The following is a 22,942-nucleotide window of genomic DNA, read 5'->3' on the forward strand; positions in this document are numbered from 1 at the left end:
GTGTCTCCTAGATTGGCTAGGTGTCACTTGGGAGCCTCCGACAAGATTGTGGAGTTGAACCAAGGAGTTTGTAAGGGCAAGGAGATCGCCTACTTCGTGAAGATCTACCGCTAGTGAGGCAAGTCCTTCGTGGGCGATGGCCATGGTGGGATAGACAAGGTTGCTTCTTCGTGGACCCTTCGTGGGTGGAGCCCTCCATGGACTCGCGCAACCGTTACCCTTCGGGGGTTGAAGTCTCCATCAACGTGGATGTAGGATAGCACCACCTATCCGAACCACGGGAAAAACATCCGTGTCTCCAATTGCATTTGAATTATCCAAACCCTTCCCTTTACATTCTTGCAAGTTGCATGCTTTACTTTCCGCTGCCTATATACTCTTTGCATGCTTGCTTGATATGTATTATGAATGTTGAAATTGTGCCTAAACTCCACTCAAACCGAAAAAGCTTAAAAACTGCAACTTTAGCATTAAGTGTCTAATCACCCCCCTCTAGACACATCTACTTCAAGGTCCTAGAAGTGGTATCAGAGCTTTGGTCTCCATTGCCTTGGTTTAATCACCATTGGAGGAAGATGGATGTGTCTACTTTAGGGAGTCTTAGACATAGAGTGCCTATTCTTGATGGAGAGTATTTTCATGAGTGGAAAAATGAGATGCTTGTAATTTTCAATCAATATCATTTGAACAAGTATATTGCTAGCCCTTGTGCACCTCATATTGATCCTTTCTATCCTACCCTAGATGAAGATATTGACATAATTCGCAATCTTAGAACTGTTGAGCTCATCATTAGAGGATTGCCCAAAAATTTGATTGCTAGTTTGCCTACTCTTAATTGTGCCTATACTATATGGAAATTTCTTGAGGAACGATTTCCCGATTATTCCTTGAAAAATTTGGATGAAATTCTCCATAAATCTATTGCCTTGAGTAAGATGAACTCTAGTGATCCTAGTTTTGGTGATTGTCTATTTGAGCTTACCAATCTCAAGCGTGCTAAAGGAGATGTTGGAATCATTATATCCGAAGCTATAAGAATTCATAAAGGTGACCACTTTGATGATCATTTATCTAATGAATTACCCTCTCTAGGAAATGATGAGTCACAAGATCATGATGAACATGGATACTATGATGATGATGATAGTGACTTCGATCTTGATGATGCAATGAGACATTTTGGTCTTACGGCAAATCTTCAGGGATATGTGTCAGGAGGAAAGGAATGGGTTCTTGATAGTCGATGTACTGATCATATGACCAAAGATGAAGAGATGTTCCGTGAGCTTGCTAAAAATGACGGCCCTCAAAAATATGTCACCTTTGGTGATAATTCAAAGGGTAAAGTGGTTGGCCTTGGTAAGGTGGCCATCTCACATGATAGTTCCATTCAAAATGTCATGCTCGTTGAATCTCTCAGCTACAACTTACTTTCAGTATCTAGACTTGCTGATTTCGGTTTGAATGTCCTATTTACTGAGGTAGATTGCCAAGTGTTTCGTCGAGACAATCATAAAATGGTCTTTACCGGTATACGTAGAGGTGATCTTTACATTGTCGATTTCTCTAAAAAGGCACAACCTAAAACTTGCTTTATTGCTAAATCCTCAAAAGGTTGGTTGTGGCATAGACGACTAGGTCACGTTGGCATGAGAAACCTTGACAAGCTTATAAAAGGAAATCATATCCTTGGAGTTAACGATGTCATATTTGATAAGGATAGACTTTGCAGTGCTTGTCAAGCAGGTAAACAGGTTGGAGGAAGGCATCCCGTGAAGAACATCATGACCACAAGGAGGCCACTCGAGCTACTTCATATGGATCTTTTTGGTCCCAACGCCTACAAGAGTCTCGGTGGAAATTCTTTTGGTCTAGTTATAGTTGATGATTTTTCAAGATTTACGTGGGTGTTCTTTCTTGATGACAAGTCGCAAGTCCAGAAGATCTTCAAAAACTTCGCTAGGAAAGAACAAAATCAGTTTGACGTGAAGATCAAGAAGGTTCGGAGTGACAACGGAACGGAGTTCAAGAACGCAAATGTGGACACCTTTCTTGACGAAGAAGGGATTTCACACGAGTTCTCGGCTACGTACACACCTCAACAAAATGGAGTTGTTGAGAGGAAGAACCGGACACTCATCGAAATGGCGAGAACGATGCTTGATGAGTACAAGACGCTGAAGCACTTTTGGGCAGAAGCGGTTGAGACAGCTTGTCATGCAACAAATCGCTTGTATCTTCACAAGCTACTCGGCAAGACGGCATACGAGCTCCTCACCGGTAACAAACCCCAAGTTGGATACTTTCGAGTATTTGGCTCAAAGTGCTACATTCTTGACAAGCATCATCGTTCAAAGTTTGCTCCTAAATCTCATGAAGGTTTTCTACTTGGTTATGGCTCAAACTCTCACACTTACCGTGTCTACAACAATTTCACCCAAAAGGTTGAAGAGACGGTAGGCGTGAAGTTTGATGAATCTAATGGTTCGCAAGTAGAGCAATTGCCAATCGATGTAGGAGACAAAGACCCTTCAGAAGCAATCCAAGACTTGTCTATTGGCAAAATTCGTCCAACGGAGGTGAAGGAGAGTACCTCGTCCGTCCAAGTGGAAGCTTCTACTTCACGACAAGGTGAACCAAGAATTGATACGGAAGCATCCACAAGTGGGACACACCAAGATGAAAAAGATGAGGAAATGCATCAAGACGAACATCAACAACCTCCTTCTCCACCACGACAAGAGAACGACAACGTCAACAATGAAGAAGGCCAAGAAGAAGAACAAGATGAAGAAGATGTTCAACGAAGACCCAAGCAAAAGCTCTCACGAGTTCGAGCAAGAATTGCCAAAGATCATCCCGTCGAGCAAATCTACAATGATATTCAAACCGGGAGAATCACTCGCTCAAAAACTCGTTTAGCTAACTTTTGTGAAAACTATTCATTCATCTCTAGCATTGAACCTATGAAGGTTGAAGAAGCATTGGAAGATCCGGATTGGATAAACTCTATGCATGAAGAGCTACACAACTTCGAGAGAAACCAAGTTTGGACATTGGTTGAGAATCCCGACAACAACCACAACATCATTGGTACCAAATGGGTGTTTCGCAACAAGCAAGATGAAGATGGACAAGTGGTTTGCAACAAAGCACGTCTCGTCGCCCAAGGGTACACACAAGTCGAAGGTATGGACTATGGTGAGACATATGCTCCCGTTGCTAGACTTGAGTCCATTTGCATCTTACTTGCCTATGCTAATCACCATAATATCACCTTGTACCAAATGGACATTAAAAGTGCTTTTCTAAATGGTTAAATAGAGGAGGAAGTTTATGTCAAACAACCTCCCGGCTTTATCAATCCTAAGAAACCAAATCATGTTTACAAACTTCACAAAGCTCTTTATGGTCTTAAACAAGCTCCTAGAGCATGGTATAAATGCTTGACCAAGTTCCTTATTGCAAGTGGTTTTGAAATTGGTAAAATTGATTCTACTCTTTTTACTAAAAGGGTTAATGGAGAACTATTTGTATGCCAAATTTATGTTGATGATATCATATTTGGTTCAACTAACCCTCTCTTTAGTGAAAAGTTTGGAAAGCTAATGTCAGAGAAGTTTGAGATGTCTATGATGAGTGAACTCAAATGCTTTCTCTGTTTGCAAATCAAGAAAACTAAGGAAGGTACATTTGTCTCTCAAATGAAATACACCAAGGACTTATTCAAGAAGTTCAATATGCAAGAATGCAAAGGTATGCCTACACCCATGCCTACTAGTGGACATCTTGACTTGACCAAAGATGGTGAACCGGTTGATCAAAAGGTTTATCGCTCTATGATTGGTTCTTTGTTATACATATGTGCTTCACGTCCCGACATTATGCTAAGTGTGTGCATGTGTGCACGATATCAAGCTGCTCCTAAAGAATGTCATCTTAAGGCCGTGAAAAGGATAGTGAGATACTTAATTCATACACCAAACTTTGGCATTTGGTATCCTAAGAGGTCTTCTTTTGATCTTGTTGGCTATTCCGACTCGGATTATGCCGGAGACAAGGTTGATAGAAAGTCCACTTCGGGTACTTGTCAATTTCTTGGTAGATCTCTTGTGTCTTGGTCTTCCAAGAAACAAAACTCGGTATCCTTATCCACCGCCGAAGCGGAATACATTGCCGCTGGTTCATGTTGTGCTCAATTACTTTGGATGACCCAAACTCTTAAAGATTATGGGATCTATGTGAAACATGTTCCACTGCTTTGTGACAATGAAAGTGCTATCAAAATTGGTCATAATCCTGTACAACATTCTCGAACTAAGCATATTGAAGTTCGTCATCATTTCATTCGAGACCATGTTGCTAAGGGTGACATTGATCTTAAGCATGTTCGCACCGATAAGCAATTAGCGGATATATTTACTAAACCTCTTGATGAGAAAGTATTTTGCAGGTTGAGAGGTGAATTGAACATTATTGATGCTTCAAACTTGGAGTAGGAACTCCATTGGATACATGCAAGACATGAGCTTATGACTAATCCATGATATATCTCTTATGATGACTATCTTATGTCTTGGATATATTTGTACCTTGCATGTTGTCTAACCCATGTAGGTGCTTGGTTGGATCTAATTCCATGAGATTGCGACTCACTCATATCCTGAGCAATCTCTACATCACCAAGTCTCTACACAATGGTGGTTGAAGACAAGGAAGCACAAAACCATTCAAACATATCCTTTGACAAATTCTATGTTGAGCTTCATGATTGTCACTTTTGGATACACAAGTGCTCTTCCTTGCAAGAACTAACCCATGTAGGTAGATGAACTCAAACTCCAAGTGGTGCTCCCAACTCTTGATGAGCTACATCAACCTTCAGCACCCACACAAGTTCAACTACATGAGCAAGAACCGCACCACCACCCAAGGTATGTTATTCCATCTTAGAGAAGCTTTACTCCAAGACATGAGTCAAAGCAACTCAACAAGATGTGAATACATCAAGATGCTTAAACGAAAAATGGTAACCCCATTTTGAGCTTAAACGATGAGTATGACCTCTGATCAAGTGTTCTCACTTGACTCCTAAGTCAATATACTCTAACATAGGTGACTATGTCACCGCCCAACTCTAGATGAAGTTCTCTTGTGTTCTTTTCTGTGTTATTGCATTTGTCTCATGCATATTTATTTTCTTTCTCTTTTTCAAAAAAAACTTCATCTAGATCTTTCAGTTTCTTCTCTTTCCTTTTTGTTTTTGTTCTGCATTTTCTGCATTCAATTCCTTGCAAATCCTTCAGATAATTCATTGCAAATCTTTGTGAGATCCTACATGTTTAGTGAGCTGAGGTGACAAGTGTTTTTTTCTGTGTTGAACTCGGTTTCACCGACCTGTAGTTTTCGGTCCAACCGAATCTTTTCGGCTCCACCGAAACATGCCACTCGGTGCCACCAACTTCACAACAGGAAAAATAGTTTGCCACTTGTTCTATATTTCTTCTCATCCAGCTCTACTCAATGAATCTTGCCCTCTACAAGCATCACAGTTTTATCCATTGCTTTGTGCTAAGTCTCAAGGACCAAACCTATACGACGGATTCCAGAAAACCCTTCTTGGAAATTGATGTCGAAGGGGGAGAGAGAGATCACATCAAAGCTTATCACCTACAAGGGAGAAAGTATTAAGGGGGAGAAAGAGATTTCCAGGGGGAGAGAATACTCAAGGATCCCAGATGCTTGATGTTCAAGAGGAGAGATGTCACATGTCTTTTTGGGGGAAATACATGTTCATATGTGCTTATTTGCATTAAGTTCTATCCATTTGTATCTTTCAGCTCTGATTTTCTGTTCCCTATCTTCTCCCAATATCCCATGTAAGATTCAGGGGGAGCAAGACACCTAAGGGAAGAAATCAGTCAAATTCATTGCATATCTTTACTCTTGGGGACATGTTGAATCCAATGTGGTACCTTGTACTCACTCTCTACATGTCATCCCAGTCTTGGTACTCTTGTGGCTTCTTTGGTTTGCTCTGTCTAGTGGATGTACATGTGTTATCTAACCTTGTTTGTGCAGGTTCATTCCATCCTAAGCCAGCTAAAGACTACAGGGTAAGTGTATGCATCAAAATCATGAGTATGAGGAATTCTTGCTTATGTACATACTGTTTGCAAGAAGGACTCATGAGCATGAAGGTATTTTACTTGATAATCTTTTGCTCTGATGCATATGGCCAAGATACATGTAACACATTGCCTACTCTGTCATGGTTATGCTCTCACATGCCTCTATATTTCACATTTACATGAGTGCATACATGTAGGATGAGCCTATGCTTGTTACATGTCCTTCCAAAGCTTTACTTACTGTTCTTTATATCTTTATCTAAAGCTTTGATGTATGTTGCCATCAATTACCAAAAAGGGGGAGATTGAAAGCACAAGTGCTCCCTAGGTGGTTTTGGTAATTTATGACAACATATCTCTTGTTGGACTAACGTTTCTATCTAGTATGTTTCAGATAAGTTCAACAATGGAGTGGCATGGACTAAAGGTTGTGGGAAATTCTCCAAGATGCTAAGGACAAAGGATTGGCTAAAGCTTAAAGCTCAAGACTCTTCATTTTACATTTTAGTGATCCAAGATCACATTAAGTCCATAGGAAAAGCCAATACTATCAAGGAGGGATGAGGTGCTGCTTAATGAGCCTCTTGCTTCATGTGCTTAATGATATGCTCCAAAATCCTCAGCTACTTTCCCACTTCCACATATGACCTAAACCTAGGCCAAACTCGGACCTACCGATTATTTCTATCCGGCGCCACCGAGTTTCACTTGTCATAAGCCACTGCCAAACCCTAGCAAATCGGTTCTACCGATAGGGATCTCGGTCTCACCGAGATGGGATTGTAATCTCTCTGTGTATGTCCATTGCCAAAATTGGTCTCACCGAGTTTAGGCAATCGGTACTACCGAGATTACAATGCAAACTCTCTGGTTAACTTATTACCAAAATCGGTCCAACCGAGTTTAGTAATCGGTCTCACCGAGTTTGTGTAATCGGTCTCACCGAGATTACGTTGTGCCCTAACCCTAACCATATCGGTCCTACCGAGTTGCATGTCAGTCCCACCGAAAATCTCTAACGGTCACTAGGTTTACTATTTCGGTTCGACCGAGTTTTTTGATTCGGTCCCACCGAGATTGGTAAATTGTGTGTAACGGTTGGATTTTGTGTGGAGGCTATATATACCCCTCCACCTCCTCTTCACTCGTGGAGAGAGCCATCAGACTAAGCCTACACTTCCAACATCCTATTTCTGAGAGAGAACTACCTACTCATGTGTTGAGGCCAAGATATTCCATTCCTACCACATGAATCTTGATCTCTAGCCTTCCCCAAGTTGCTTTCCACTCAAATCTTTTTTCCACCAAATCCAAATCCTGTGAGAGAGAGTTGAGTGTTGGGGAGACTATCATTTGAAGCACAAGAGCAAGGAGTTCATCATCAACACACCATTTGTTACTTCTTGGAGAGTGGTGTCTCCTAGATTGGCTAGGTGTCACTTGGGAGCCTCCGACAAGATTGTGGAGTTGAACCAAGGAGTTTGTAAGGGCAAGGAGATCGCCTACTTCGTGAAGATCTACCGCTAGTGAGGCAAGTCCTTCGTGGGCGATGGCCATGGTGGGATAGACAAGGTTGCTTCTTCGTGGACCCTTCGTGGGTGGAGCCCTCCGTGGACTCGCGCAACCGTTACCCTTCGTGGGTTGAAGTCTCCATCAACGTGGATGTAGGATAGCACCACCTATCCGAACCACGGGAAAAACATCCGTGTCTCCAATTGCGTTTGAATTCTCCAAACCCTTCCCTTTACATTCTTGCAAGTTGCATGCTTTACTTTCCGCTGCCTATATACTCTTTGCATGCTTGCTTGATATGTATTATGAATGTTGAAATTGTGCCTGAACTCCACTCAAACTGAAAAAGCTTAAAAACTGCAACTTTAGCATTAAGTGTCTAATCACCCCCCCTCTAGACACATCTACTTCAAGGTCCTACATAAGGCTTGAGAATCAAACTATTGCAGTAAGCCTTCCTGCTCAATGCGTCAACAATTACATTGGCCTTGCTTGGGGTATATTCGATACTCGGATTATACTCTTGGATCATTTCGACCCAACGAGTCTGCCTAAGGTTGAGATTAGGCTGAGTGAAGATGTACTTGAGACTCTTGTGGTCAGTGAAGATGTCCACTTTTCTTCCCAATAAGAGATGTCTCCAAGTTAAAAGAGCATGGACAACTGCCGCCAACTCGAGGTCATGAGTGGGGTAGTTCTTTTCATTGGGCTTCAACTGGCGAGAGGTATAAGCCACAACTTTCCTCTCTTGCATCAACACTGCACCAAGACCTTGAAGAGAGGCATCACAGAAGACCTCGAATGGTTTGGATTCATCAGGGGGAGTCAGAACTGGAGCAGTGACTAACTTCTCTTTCAGGGTGTTGAAAGCGATGTCACAATCAGGAGACCAGACGTACTTCACATGCTTCTGGAGAAGGTTGGAAAGAGGCTTCGCGATCTGTGAAAAGTTCTCAACGAACCTTCTGCAATAGCTTGCGAGCCCAAGGAAGCTGCGGAGTTGCTTCACATTCTGAGGTGGTTCCCAATTCACAATTGCAGACACCTTCTCAGGATTAACCACTATGCCCTTAGCAGAAATGATATGCCCAAGGTAGAGAACCTCATCGAGCCAAAACTCGCACTTTGAAAACTTGGCATAGAACTGATGTTCTCTGAGTTTATCTAGCACCAAACGCAAGTGTTTGGCATGATCCTCCTTGTTCTTGGAAAAGACCAAAATGTCATCGAGGTAGACCAAGACGAACTCATTTGTGTAGGGGTTGAAGATGAAGTTCATCATGCGAGAGAATGTTGGCGGAGCGTTGACGAGGCCGAAAGACACGACAGTGTATTCATATGAACCATAGCTTGTTCTGAATGCTGTCTTGGGGATATCCTCTTCACGAATGCGAATCTGGTGATAGCCTATACGGAGATCAAGCTTGGAGAATACTTTAGCACCTTTGAGTTGTTCAAACAGCTCGTTGATGTTGGGAAGTGGGTACTTGTTCTTTATAGTCTTGTTCAATGGACGGTAGTCGATACAAAGTCGGTCCGTTCCATCCTTCTTCTTCTTCACAAAAAGAACTCCACAACCCCACGGAGAAGAACTAGGTCGGATGAGACCCAAACGCTCTTGTTTATCGAGTTGCTTCTTCAGCTCTTTCAACTCTTCAGGTCCAAGCTTGTAAGGACGTTTGCAAACAGGTTCCGTGCCAGGCTCAAGTTTGATGACAAATTCAACTTGCCGGCGCGGAGGCATTCCTGGAAGCTCTTCTGGAAAAACGTCTTGATATTCGCAAACGACTGGAATTTGCGAGATGGCATCCAGTTCACCCTTCTCATTGAGAGAAAATAGACGAATGGTATTATCCCTTGCGGCAAAGACAATTACATCCTCAGACGAATGAGTCAATTGAATTCGCCTGGCGGCACAATCAAGCTGAGCCTTGTGCTTAGAAAGCCAATCCATTCCGAGAATAAGATCAATATCCGAGTCACCAAGAACATTAGGAGAAGACAAGAACTTATAGTCACCCAATGTGATTGAAACATCCGGAACGCATACTCGAGAAGTCATTTGACGGGCCGGAGAGACAATAGCCAAAGGTTTCGGCAACACTTGAGTAACAAAATCATGCTTAGATGCAAAAGGTCTCGAGATGAAACAATGCGATGCACCAGTGTCAAAAAGAACTCTTGGAATATCGTTAACAGGAAGGTTACCCATGCTGACATCTGACGAGTCCTCTGCCTGAGCTGCATTCAACATATTGACCTTGGCGTGCTTGGGGTTATGCTTGACCACAGCTGAACTTGTAGATCTCACAGGAGGAGGAGTTGGAAGACGCCTCTGATTGAAGCATTTGTTGGCATAGTGACCCTTCTATTGGCACTTGTTGCACGTGACCTCCGAGAGCGGACGGTGATACGGAGCACTTGATCTTGGAGCTTGAGACGAAGTCTTGTTCTGAAAGCTAGGGTTGGGTGGGTGGGAAGATCCACTGCCACCTTTGCTCTTCTGCTGATAAGGCCGATGGAACGGAGGAGGAGGCAGCCAATACTTCTGCTGCTTAGCCACTTGAGTTAAGGAAGAAGGAGTCACATCTCTGACTCGCTTCTTGGAAGCATCGCACTTCAGTTGAGCAGCCTCTTGTTTCGGTGCCATGTTGAAAACTCATCGTACTTCTTGGGCTCAAAAAGGACGAGAGCTAGCTGGAGTTCTTCTCTCAGACCACCCCTGAACTGGTATAGCATGCTCTTCTCGTCAGGGACGTCCTGCTTGGCGAAACGAGCGAGCTTCTGAAACATGATGTTGTACTGGTAACAGACAAAGTGCCTTGCTTCAGGTTGCGAAATTCCTCACGCTTGCTTTCCACAACACTTTGAGGAATGTGATGAGCTTTGAAGTCTTGACGGAATTCATCCTAGGTAATCACACGGCCTCCTCTGGAATCTTTGTATTGCTGAAACCATTCTGCAACTTGGTCTTTGAGTTGGAAGGAGGCAAACTTGACAAAGTCCTCAGGCCTGACGTTGCTGCACTCGAAATGCTTGCGGATATCCACGAGCCAATCATCAGCGTTTGTTGCCTCAACACAATTGGTGAAGGTCTTTGGCTGGTTAGCAAGGAACTGGTTGAGTGTAGCAAACTGATTCTGATTGTTGCCATGGCCATGATTCCCTTGGTTGCGCTCTTGCAAGAGCTGCATGATCAGGTGCGTGTTTGCATTGGTAGCGGCCATCACAGCTTGCCATGCCTCCGGAGGTGGAGGTGGTGTGGTGGCGGATCAGGATTTGGAGTCGTGCGCATTGGAGGAGCCATCCTGAAGAGGTGACATCCAATGCATTCCAACAAATAGATAATCAAGCTGAATCGAACGGATTGAACTTGCAACATATAGTCTTCACATCCGAACAAAATGAACGAATGCATTCCAATTGAAATGGTCACATTTCCATAAATTGAGAAGCCACTTAGATATAGGAAGAAGAATAAAACAACAAGGTACGGACGAGAGCAAATACTTGGTGAGGATTACCCAATCACAAACCAAATATCCGCGGAAGAAGAACTAGAGCTACAAGAATTCCCACCTATGAAACTCCCGAACCTTTCCGGTTATGCAATCAGGTGTTGGGGATACAGGGGAAGCATAATATCTCACCCAAAGCTAGCAAATCCTACATCTAGCTGTATCCATCCTTCAACACATAACCAAGAAACCTTCTGAAATCATTTACCTCAACCTTCGAAAAGCATCCGTTATACTAGTTATGGCAATACTCCCGAACTCCCGCCCCAGTACTGGGTGGCGTCGAGGTTATCTCACCAACAACTGCATAAAAGAGATTTTCGATGTCGGCGAAACTCAGGTATTCCAGAATCCCAACGATAAAATTGTGACGACAACACCTGGAGCTCAACTCCCCGGGACACTGCCACAACCCCTAAATGTCAGGAGGCACCAAGAACAATGTTCTCATCACAAAACCATTGGAAGGATTCCAAGATACCCGCGTGATCCTAAATTTTTTTTAGTGAAATTTGAGAAGGGAAGAGTCAAACTCTACGTCAGGATGCCTCACCAGAGCGACGAAGGGGCTGAGGAGTAAAAAGAATTCCTAACTCTCCGATATATATAATTTCCTAAATGACTCAAAACATTTTTCTAGACTCAACAACGCCAACGATTCGATCAAGCAGGGGGCTCCTAAGGTCGGGGAAGGCTCTGATTACCAACTTGTAACGCCCTCGATGTGGCTATATCTCCTGCGTGTCAAAGCACTACTTAGAGGCATAACCGCATTGAAAGCAATGTCGCAAGTGAGGTAATCTTCACAACAACCCATGTAAATAAATAAAGGGGAAAGGTACATAGTTGGCTTACACTCACCACGTCACACAAATACATAAATAAGTCATTACATTCATCCAATACACTCAGGGTCCGACTACGGTACCAAAATAAAGATCAACCCCCAAATGCGACAAAGTCCCCGATCGCACCAACTGGGCACCACTACTGATCATCTGGGAAAGACACGTAGTAACGGCGAGAGTCTTCATCGAACTCCCACTTGAGCTCGGTCATATCATCTGAAATGGTATCATCGGTCCCTGCATCTGGTTTGGAAGTAATCTGTGAGTCACGGGGACTCAGCAATCTCGCACCCTTGCGATCAAGACTATTTAAGCTTAAAGGTAAGGCAAAGGTATGAGGTGGAGGTGCAGCAAGCGACTAGCATATATGGTGGCTAACATACACAAAAGAGAGCGAGAAGAGAAGGCAAAAGCACGGACGAACAACTATGATCAAGAAGTGATCCTAGAACAACCAACGTCAAACATTACTCCAACACCGTGTTCACTTCCCGGACTCCGCCAAGAAGAGACCATCACGGTTACACACGTGGTTGATGCATTTTGAATAAGTTAAGTTTCAGGTTTTCTACAACCGGACATTAACAAATTCCCATCTACCCATAACCGCGGGCACGGCTTTCAAAAATTCAAATCCCTGCAGGGGAGTCCCAACTTAGCCCATCACAAACTCTCACGGTCAACGAAGGATATTCCTTCTCCCAAGACAATCCGATCAGACTCGGCATCCAGGTTACTAGACATCTCGACAATGGTAAAACAAGTCCAGCAACACCACCCGAATGTGCCGACAAATCCCGATAGGAGCTGCACATATCTCGTTCTCAGGGCACACCGAATAAGCAATCCGTACAACTAAAACCAACCCTCGAGTTTCCCCGAGGTGGCGCTGCAAGGGGCTCTACTTTGGACCAACACTCAGAGGAGCACTGGCCCGGGGGGTTTAATAAAGATGACCCTCGGGCTTCGGAAACCCAAGGGAAAAAGAGGCTAGGTGGCAAATGGTAAAACCAAGGTTGGACATTGCTGGAGGAGTTTTATTCAAGGCGAACTGTCAAGGGGTTCCCATTATAACCCAACCGCGTAAGGAACGCAAAATCCGGGAAGATAACACCGATATGACGGAAACTAGGGCGGCAAGAGTGGAAAAAAACACCAGGCATAAGGCCGAGCCTTCCACCCTTTACCAAGTATATAGGTGCATTAAGATAAACAACATAATATTGTGATATCCCAACAAATAAACAAGTTCCAACAGGAACGATCTCCAATCTTCACCTGCAACTAGCAACGCTATAAGAGGGGCTGAGCAAAACGGTAACATAGCCAAATAACGGTTTGCTAGGACATGGTGGGTTAGAGGTTTGACATGGCAATTGGGAGGCATGATAAGTAAGTGGTAGGTATAGTATCATAGGCATAGAAAAAGAGCGAGCATCTAGCAAGCAAAGATAGAAGTGATTTTGAGGGTATGGTCATCTTGCCAGCAAAGTTCTCAGAGTTGCCTTGATCCTTGAAAGCGTACTCAACGGGCTCCTCGTTCATGTACTCGCCTCCCGGCTCTACCAAACAAGAACAACAAGCAAAAAGGAACATAATCAACCACGTGCAATGCTCAAGCAACATGATGCGAACATGGTATGATATGCGGGATGCGGTATGTGATGCATATGCATGATTTGCAAAGGAATGATTGAACCTAGCCTCAACTTGGAAAACCAAGAGTGCCACTATAAAGGAGAGTTGATTTCGGTCGAAATCGATATAAAGATCACCGGAATCGGATGCACGGTTTGAAAATGGCAAGCAAACACAAGTAAGGCACCAGTTTGCGATAAACAGCAAGTGACTAACTAAATGCATCAAGATAAATATGTTACAGCACCCAAACATAGCAACACAATACATGGCAGGGATCCACTCATGATGCTTGACAAAAGATGAACACGGAGCTACGGCTAATTCGCTCGTTAACAGGTTCAAACAAGCATGACAAAAGTGCAAACGATAACAGGTTTCAGACTTGGTGAAGTTAACACAAGTCTGGAATTTATCATCAGGAAGCAAACTTCAGAGCATGAAAACTACATGCTACAAGAACATATCATGGCAAGTCAAGGCATGGCATGAAGCTACTCTAAGCATATAACAAAAGTCCCTTAGTGACCATGAGCCAAAAAGGATCAGAAAATACAATTGCAAGCATGCGAACATAGCAAAAACACTAACAGATTCAGACTTAGTGAAAAACTGGAGCATGCAAAACAGATTAACAAATAGGCATGTTTACGAGCTCGATGCACTCACTACAGAGCATGGAATGACAAACTAAGCATACACCCATCAAGAAGACATGGCATAGAAGCTAGACATGGCAAGAACAACAATATAGCACGCACGGATCAACAACAACAAGCTCGACAAAATCGCTAAACATGTTAACAATCTGTCAGGAACATTTTATAGCAAAAGTAGAGCTCGATTGACTCAAGCTAGGTTGCTCCATAATTTCCAACAAAGACATGAATGGATAGAGCACAACAACATTAACAAAACATCCTTACTGATCATCCTCAAAAGAGGCACGGATCAGTAGGAAACAACAGGAACATATGGCATAAAAATAATGACAGGGCAAGGACTAACAATAATCCTGTCCCTGAAATCAGCATCATCGAGTAAGCTATTTTGCATGCTTGTGCTAGTCACCACAAAGGTCATAAAAATACATAGGATACACCCCTGTAAAGATGGCATGACATATAGCAAAACACATGTAGAGCTCAGGATCATAGCATACACACATAAATCATGGCAAAAATGACAAAAAGCCATTTGCTGAAACAGATCTGACATATTCATCACATAGCCCTCTTCCAACAGAATTTCTGGCATCAAGATGAGCTCAAATGGAAATGATGCAATGAGATGAAATGATGTACTCGTCGAGGCGAACATTTTGATATGCTACATGCACGAATCGGAGCTACGGATGAAGAGTTATGGCATGTCAAAGTATGCAAATAAGCTAGGGTTTCGGGAGGAAAAAGTCAACCGAGGCAAACGGATCTGGATCTGGATCTCGAGCACTGTAGCACGTACATGCCTCCCGAGGTTCGGCGGCGAGGGTTGCAGGCGGCGGGGCGCGGGCGGAGACCTGGCGCGAGGAGGCGGTGGAGGAGACCGGGTCGGGAGGGCCCCGCACGGGCCTCGCGGGCCCGCTGGATCGGCGGCGAACTGGGGACCGGCCCAGGGAAAGGTGGCGTCGGCGGATTGGTCGGCGGCGGTGTGTCCGCTAGGCGGCGGACATTGTCCGGCGGCGGTGAGAGCAAATTTTAGGGTTAGGGGTAGAATGATCCGCGAAGTTTAAGGGGGTGTCCTTTATATAGAGGTAGAGGGAGTTAGGAAGCTCCAAATGCAGTGCGGTTTGCAGCCACGCGATCATGATCGAACGCTCTAGATGATGGGAGAGGTTTAGGTGGGTTTTGGTCCAAATTGTAAGGGAGTTGGGCTGCAACACACACGAGGCCTTTTCGGTCCCTCGGTTAACCGTTGGAGTATCAAACAAAGTCCAAATGGTACGAAACTTGACAGACGGTCTACCGGTAGTAAACCAAGGCCGCATGACAAGTCTCGGTCCAATCCGAAAATGTTTAACCCCCACACACGAAAAGAGGTAGAAAAGGACCACCGGAGGACATAGGAGCGCCGGAATGCTAAACGGACAACGGGGAAATGCTCGGATGCATGAGACGAACACGTATGCAAATGCAATGCACATGATGACATGATGTAGAATAACTTAGTGCCGGAAATGGCAAGACACTACTAGGAAAAGGCCTACTAATGGCACACCAGTTTTGCCTACTAATGGCGCACTACTGGTGCGCCATTAGTATCACGTCACTAGAATTTTTCACTATTGGCGCGATACTAATGGTGCACCACAGGTGCGCCATTAGTATAGCCCACGGTGGTATACTAATGGTGCACCACATAGAAGTGCGCCATTAGTATCAATTTTTTTAAAAAATTGAAAGTTTTTTAAATGTTGTTTTTCATAATTTTTTAAATTTGTTTTTCGTTTTTTCTTAATCTCATGTCACTATGGCTTAATCTCGGGTCAATATGCTTAATCTCAAGTCAAATCGCACTCTATGGTCAAACTTCCCAGATGGTCACCCATCCTCACACTACTCTAGCCCAAGCATACTTAACTTCACAGTTCTATCCAACCCCAGCACCACCTCACTTCACAGGCACTTGTTGATATATCTATCATATCAATCCTATTAAACCTTGCTGATGTCTTGGACTTTGTTCATGTTCATGAGTATGATGAAATTTTGAAAAATATTTCAAACTTTTCGGTCATATTACGTATCATATTTTGAAAAATAATTCAAAAAAAAAATTCGAAATGTTTTCCCTCTAGATCTCTTTGTTCATGTTTATGTTCATGAGTATGATGTAAGTTTGAAATTTTTTCTATTTTTTTCCTCTAGATCTTAAAATCCCCGTAACTTTTTTTCTGTTAGGTTTTTGGGGATTTTGAAAATGTTTAACTTTTCGAGTAGACGATTTTTCATATAGAAAACTTTTTAATCCGAGCTCGTATGCAAAAGTTATGCCCATTTTACATATTCTAGAGATATTTTGCAAATAAAGTCGAAATTCATATTTGTAAATTTTCCCAACAAGTAGACCACATATCACATGGGAAACTTATTTTCTTTTATTTTTTTGACATTTCCATCATTTTCGTTTATTTTTTTTAAACTGAAAAGGCGGTCCAAGGGGGGTGCATTCGGTGGAATTTTTGGGCCAAGTTAGTAATGGTGCGCCATTACTAGTTTTGAAAAAAAAACTTTTGAAACTTTTTTTGAAAAAAACTTAGTAATGGCGCACCACTGGACAGTGCGCCATTACTAGTTAGAACTACTAATGGCGCACTGTTCACTGGTGCGCCATTACTAACAATTTTTTTTATTTTTTTTCAAAACTACTAATGGCGCACGGTGGGTGTGGTGCGCCATTACTATGTCAACTAGTAATGGCGCACTATCCCACGGTGCTCCATTAGTAACAAATTTTTTTATTTCTTTTTTCAAAACTACTAATGGCGCACTATGTCTACTCTGCTGCATCATCGTTTCCTCTCCAATGAAAAAACCAACGCAAGCTCCAGAAGTAGCAACATAGAAGACAATGACTCTTCTCCATCGACGTGTCCAACTAGGACCCCCGTACTCTTAGGCCTCCTATAACTCATATAAACTGGCATTGGGCTAGTCGAGATAGCATCTTACACATCCTAGAGATGAAAAATCATCGGTCTCATGGCAGATCAACCCGTACTTTGTACTCCACCCCATATCAATACAACACAAAGCAGGACATAGGGTTTTATCTCCTCCGAGAGCCTGAACCTGGGTAAAACCTCGTGTCTCTGTTACCATCGTGGCAAGGCTACTAGATTGGGACCCCTACCGGAGATCAGTGACGACTGGATCCCGCACAACGAGTGGTACAAGAGGGAGACGGTGTTGGGGAGGATCTTGGTGATGTCCAAGCCTATGCCGACGCTGGGGGCATGTCCAAATCTAGGCCATGAACCTGCACCCCTGAGGCTCACCGGTTGTACATGTTAATCGCCGACGTCGAGGACATCGCCATGCTAGCCACCCCCAAGACATTCCAGCCGCTGATGAAGGGATGGATCTACGTCCCTCTCCCTCGTGTGGTCAAGAAGTCGGCGAACAAGAAGTGTGACTACTGGGTGCGGGTGGAGATGTTTCGGGACCAGATCGTGCTAGGCAAGGGGTGGGACTACTTCTATTGCAAGCACAAGATCATTCCCGACGACTTCCTCAAGTTAAAGCTTTCCAACCTTGGGTTCACACTGTAGATCTACGCGCCAAGACCTCCACCATCACCAGATACAGATGCTAGAAGTTCGTCTACCAAGGGCTGTTTGATTTCAATTTTTGAAGTCCTTTTGTCTATTTAGTTCACTGAACATGTAGGTGTTAAAACTGAAGTTTGTTGGTGTTTAAACTGTGTGTTTTGGTTATGGAACACCATCCTGAGTTTGTGTAGGGGCATGAGATGCCCCTTGACGGTGTCCTGGACCAGGGGTATCAACCTAGTTGGCCCACAATCCATGGGCCGAGCTTATGGCCTACCGTACTCACAAGGAAGGACTCCGGATGCCTCACACTTCAACATGATCAAGATGGACTCTGTCGAAGACTTGACGTGTACTCCAAGGACAGCTTCGTCCGTCGGCATGTTTATCCCTAATTTGGCAACCGACCATGAGTAACCCTAGGTACCCTCCAACATCTATATAAGCTGTGGGGTTTAGCATGTAGAAGGACGGTTAAAATTACATCCACCTAGCCTTAGGGTTAGAACACTACTTACGATCTCGAGGTAGATCAAGCTTGTACTCGATACACAATCATCAATACAATCAAAGAAGGACATAGGGTATTACCTCTTCGAGAGGGCCCGAACTTGTCTCCTTCGTCCCTTGTTACCCATAGATCCGAGATCCATAGCTCAGGATTCCCTACCCCGAGGTCTACCGGTTTTACCACCGACACCCCTGTTGGCTTTAAACTCCTCGTATTAACGTACTGTCATGTTTAGTCCTATTACTTCTTCATTTGATGTGTGTTCAACTGTTTATTTCTAATCTTTCTTGTTGTGTTGTTGTGTAGTGTTGTGGTAAGTCCACTACATTTAAAAGGGGTGAGCACATCATCACATTTGCACACAGCCAAACAACTATGATTTGCACGTGCTCATCCCTAAATCACTTATGCAGGCAACCAAACAGCATAGAAAGATCAAGGTTTCTCCTTAATCAGTCGACTTGCCTGCTTCCTTTCATCTGGCCAACGGTTCCTGTATCATTAATTAGCTAGATATGTTATGTCAACAATGGAAATGATGAGTGATGCAATGCAGGGTAGCAAACAGGATGAAGAGCATGGCCCAAAGCCTGCATACCCTCAAACAGGCTCAACTGGATCACAAAAGCAAATATCTAAAAATCGATGCGAGTAACTAAAGAGCTCCTCGATGTTCTTATTGCTTGTTGCACTCATGCACTGAGTACACACATCAGTGTTGATCTAATGAAAGGATTACAGAGAAGAGAATAATGGAACACCAGGTAGGGTTAGGCCTGCGTCTACGATGAAGATGTTGCCAGTTAGATACAATGACGTTTCATGGATTAGAAAACGAACTAGCGATGTCAGTGCCGGATCAGTAGTGCCATATGTTTTAAGTGGCACGATCTTTGAAGTAACGGTGTTCCACCATCTCTTTTGCAATAGAGCAGCAGTTATCTCCGACTGGAAGATTCCAGGCGCAATTGAGTTCACTCTAATTCCATACGGTCCTAACTCCAAGGCCATCACCTGCATCAACATACATAGTTTGTTACGAACACACACTACCGAAACAAACGTTTGACGAGGAATGGTGGTGGTACCTTGGTGACAGCATGCACGGCCGCCTTGGAAGATGCGTAACCGGTGCTGCCATGCACATCGCCACGGTGAAGACCGGCAACGGACGAAATGTTGATGACTGAACCTTTTATCTTGGCATCACGCATGTGCCTACATACATGCTTGGCGACGAGCCACGATCCGGTAAGGTTTGTCTTGTGGAGTTTATCCCAGTCATCCTCGGGCCAATCCAGTGACGAATGTATTCCTCCTGAAATATGCAAGGACACCACTCTTTACATGCCATTGAAAACGCCAAATCTAATATATTCCGTAACATGCTAGTCTTTTCGAGCTGTGCTTCGCTACTATAGTAATAACGGCAGCCCTCCGAATCAGATATAGCGGTGCTATAGCCGAAATTGCATAGGAGCACTTGGCGACGCAACCCACTGCAATCATATCCATCTAGTTGTCCGGGGATCAACACCCATTATATTAGCCTCTCTATATTGCGTTCATTTATCACCCAGTATCTCGATCTGCTTCCTTTGTTTATTGGCCACTGTTACAACCAACTTGCCAGTTGATTCATTGATCCATTTATGAGCAATGAGTTGTTTCTCTGGCACTATTGTTCCACCACACAGTACATTGCCAATGCATGTATGGAGTCTGTGTAATATTTCACTTTTTTACTACTTCAGCTAACTATTTTATAAATTTTTTCTAGGTACTCAAACAATTGTACATGAATTCCATTTAGCCACACATATTTGGTTTGCTCATCTTCTCTGTGTACACGTAATATAATTAAGTAGACAAAATACAGAAGCGGTTAATCTGCATCCGGGCTCATATGAGCCCAGGGATGAAACAGTAAAATCACGAAAAATAGATATTTTTCAAAGAAATCTGATTTTCTGTTGGTGTGCGAGATGCTCCTATGTGTAATGTCTGTGCAAAATTAGGTGAGGTTTGGACATTTGAGAAGCTTGTGGCAAAAAAAGACAAATTCCGGCAGTTTGAGAAACATTTGAAAAACACAGTTTGGAGCTGTTTTTTTTGCCACGACCTCTTCGAATGTCCAAACACCCCCAAAATTTTGTACGGATATCACATACACGAGCATCTTGGATGACAAAAATAAATAATATTTTTTCCCATTTTTTCTGCTATTTTTTGTTTTACTGTTCATCAGGTGAAGATGATTCCGGGCACGGTTTTGAATTATCGACAAAATAGCTTTTACTACGAAAGGGTAAGTTTTAGTCTTAACCGTTTATATGCATTGAATGAAACTAGCAAACTTTTAGTATAAAGGAGGTGTATCCAAGCATAGATCCATTATTCTAACCAAAATTATTTTACATCTGTAGCTAGTAGTATTCTGCAGTTGGAGATACAATAAGACCCGTTAAATAAGAGCAAACCTTTTTTTTTTGCGGGATAAATAAGAGCAAACCAATAGACAAATCGCACGCCATATAGCAATCGGGTTACCTCGGAGGCCAGCGTTGTTAATCAAGACGTCAATGCGGCCGAAGGCGTCCCAGGCCCTCTGCACCGCCGCCTCGACAGTGGACCCTCCGGCGGCAACGTCGAGTTCGATGGCCACCGCCAATGGCTGGCTGGCATCCGCGGCCGGGGAAGCGTTGATCTCATCGCAGAGGGAGCGGAGGCGGTCAGCGCGGCGCGCGACGGCGACGACCCGGCAGCCGGCGCGCGCCAGGTCGAGGCAGAAATCGCGGCCGAGGCCGGAGGAGGCGCCCGTCACCAGCACAACCTGCCCCTCCAGCCGGCTCCACGGCGCTCCCCCAGCGGACGACACCATGGCTGGAAACCGGAGTTGGGTTGGTACTTGGTAGTGGTAACTGGTAAGTAGGACGTTGTGGACTACGGTATTTGTTGGTTATTAATAGGATGGGGAAGCATGATTTCTGACAGCATTAGGTGATAATCGATACTTAATTATGATTGTGGTGGTGCATTGCTGCAGTCGTTTATAGTTTTGAGGGAGGCACATGCTACTGGGAGTAAGTTGTCAGGAATGTTAAGCCGAATCTTGCCTTGAAGATGCCATTGGGACTCACATTTACCCATCACACTTATCACGTGTTGAGAGTGCTTTTCCCGCCATGCACACTTTTAAATTTGAAGTAAGCATTTCTCATCACATGCTGGATACCAAAACTGCAAATGTAGTATGGCGTTTACTACTTCCTTCGTCCTAAAATATAAAAACGTTTTTGACACTATGCTAATGTCAAAAACGTTTTTATATTCCGGGACAGAGGGAATAGTAGAATATACTATTATAAAACACAACTTTATGATGGGAGGGATCTGATACCTAGATATATGTAAAGTATGATACGCAGGGGCGGAGACGGGGGGGGGGGGGGGGGGGGGGGGGCGAGCAGGGGCCTGGCCCCCCCTATTGATCGAGCAAATATCGAGTAGGCCGTAGATAATTAGCGATATGATTCAAGTACAAAAGTAATTGGCCCCCCCTAACTCAACGTGATTTATGAAGAAATGAAAAAGGGCCAATGTAAAAGCCCACTAGCAATCGTTTACAACCCATGCCAAGGCCATATTTGTTGATCAGCTTCGTTAAAAGTCTCCTGGGCGCTGGGCATTATTCCCGATGATGATTAGCGCGTGTGTTGATTAGCACTGTGCTGTTGCCGTCCTGCGCCCTTGCCGCCGCCCGCCTTGGCTCTCCCTTCTCATGATCTGATTCGTAAAGTCAAGCTAATTCACTCGCCAATTATTTGTCCTGCAGCCAATGATCTAGCCAAGGTTAATCCAGCACTGTCTACTTCTCTGAATTCTCATCTTGTATCATTAATTTGTTATACATCAGATGTGTGATTTGTGATGCGTCGCGCTCGGGCATAGGAAATCGTTCGAAATCATGCACCTTCCAACCACGACCAGCCGGTCTACCTCGACCTAGCAGTAGAGGGGACGAGTACAGGTTGGGTTTGATTCTCTATGTATGTATTCATGTAATATTGACCTTTTTTTCAATACAACAACAAAGTTACATAATAGAACCAGTGATGATTTTCCACTCAAACCTATTATTTGGTTATACAGTGATTTTTCTTATTTGTACATATGACATGTAGCATTTCATGCCATATTTCGGAGTAGTTTGATTACCAACTTTCTCTAGTCTGCTTCAGCCACAAAAGGTTGTGTGTGTCTATGCAAAGTTAAAATAAATGATACTAGTCCCTTGGGGTACACCCGAGAAAGATGAATGATACTCGGATGTAAAACTATTAGGTAGTTTGTGAGGCAAAAAAAAAAAACTGGCTTTATCGTCGGTCTGCCCCCCCCCCCCCCCCCCCCCCCCCTTATGTCTAAATCCTGGCTTTGCCCCTGATGATACGTCTCTTTGGCGATTGCAATCTTCTTCCTATTTTCTCTCATGACCATCATTAGAGGATCTA

The 22,942-nt window shown here is 43.7% G+C and overlaps 1 protein-coding gene across 1 annotated transcript; it reads right to left on the reverse strand.

Moving 5' to 3' along the window:
- Positions 1-19,083: 19,083 nt before the first annotated feature.
- On the reverse strand, positions 19,084-21,348 carry LOC125523589 (uncharacterized). Its single transcript, XM_048688608.2, has 3 exons — positions 20,982-21,348; positions 19,520-19,749; positions 19,084-19,445 (listed from the first exon to the last, which is right to left on the reverse strand). The coding sequence occupies exons 1-3, from the start codon at positions 21,310-21,312 to the stop codon at positions 19,167-19,169; spliced, it is 840 nt and encodes a 279-aa protein (XP_048544565.2). The 5' UTR covers positions 21,313-21,348; the 3' UTR covers positions 19,084-19,166.
- Between the last annotated feature and the right edge of the window lie 1,594 nt (positions 21,349-22,942).

This window comes from Triticum urartu, chromosome 7A, assembly GCF_056163025.1.
Source record: "Triticum urartu cultivar PI428250 chromosome 7A, HENAU_Tu73, whole genome shotgun sequence".
In the NCBI taxonomy this organism is placed as follows: domain Eukaryota; kingdom Viridiplantae; phylum Streptophyta; class Magnoliopsida; order Poales; family Poaceae; genus Triticum; species Triticum urartu.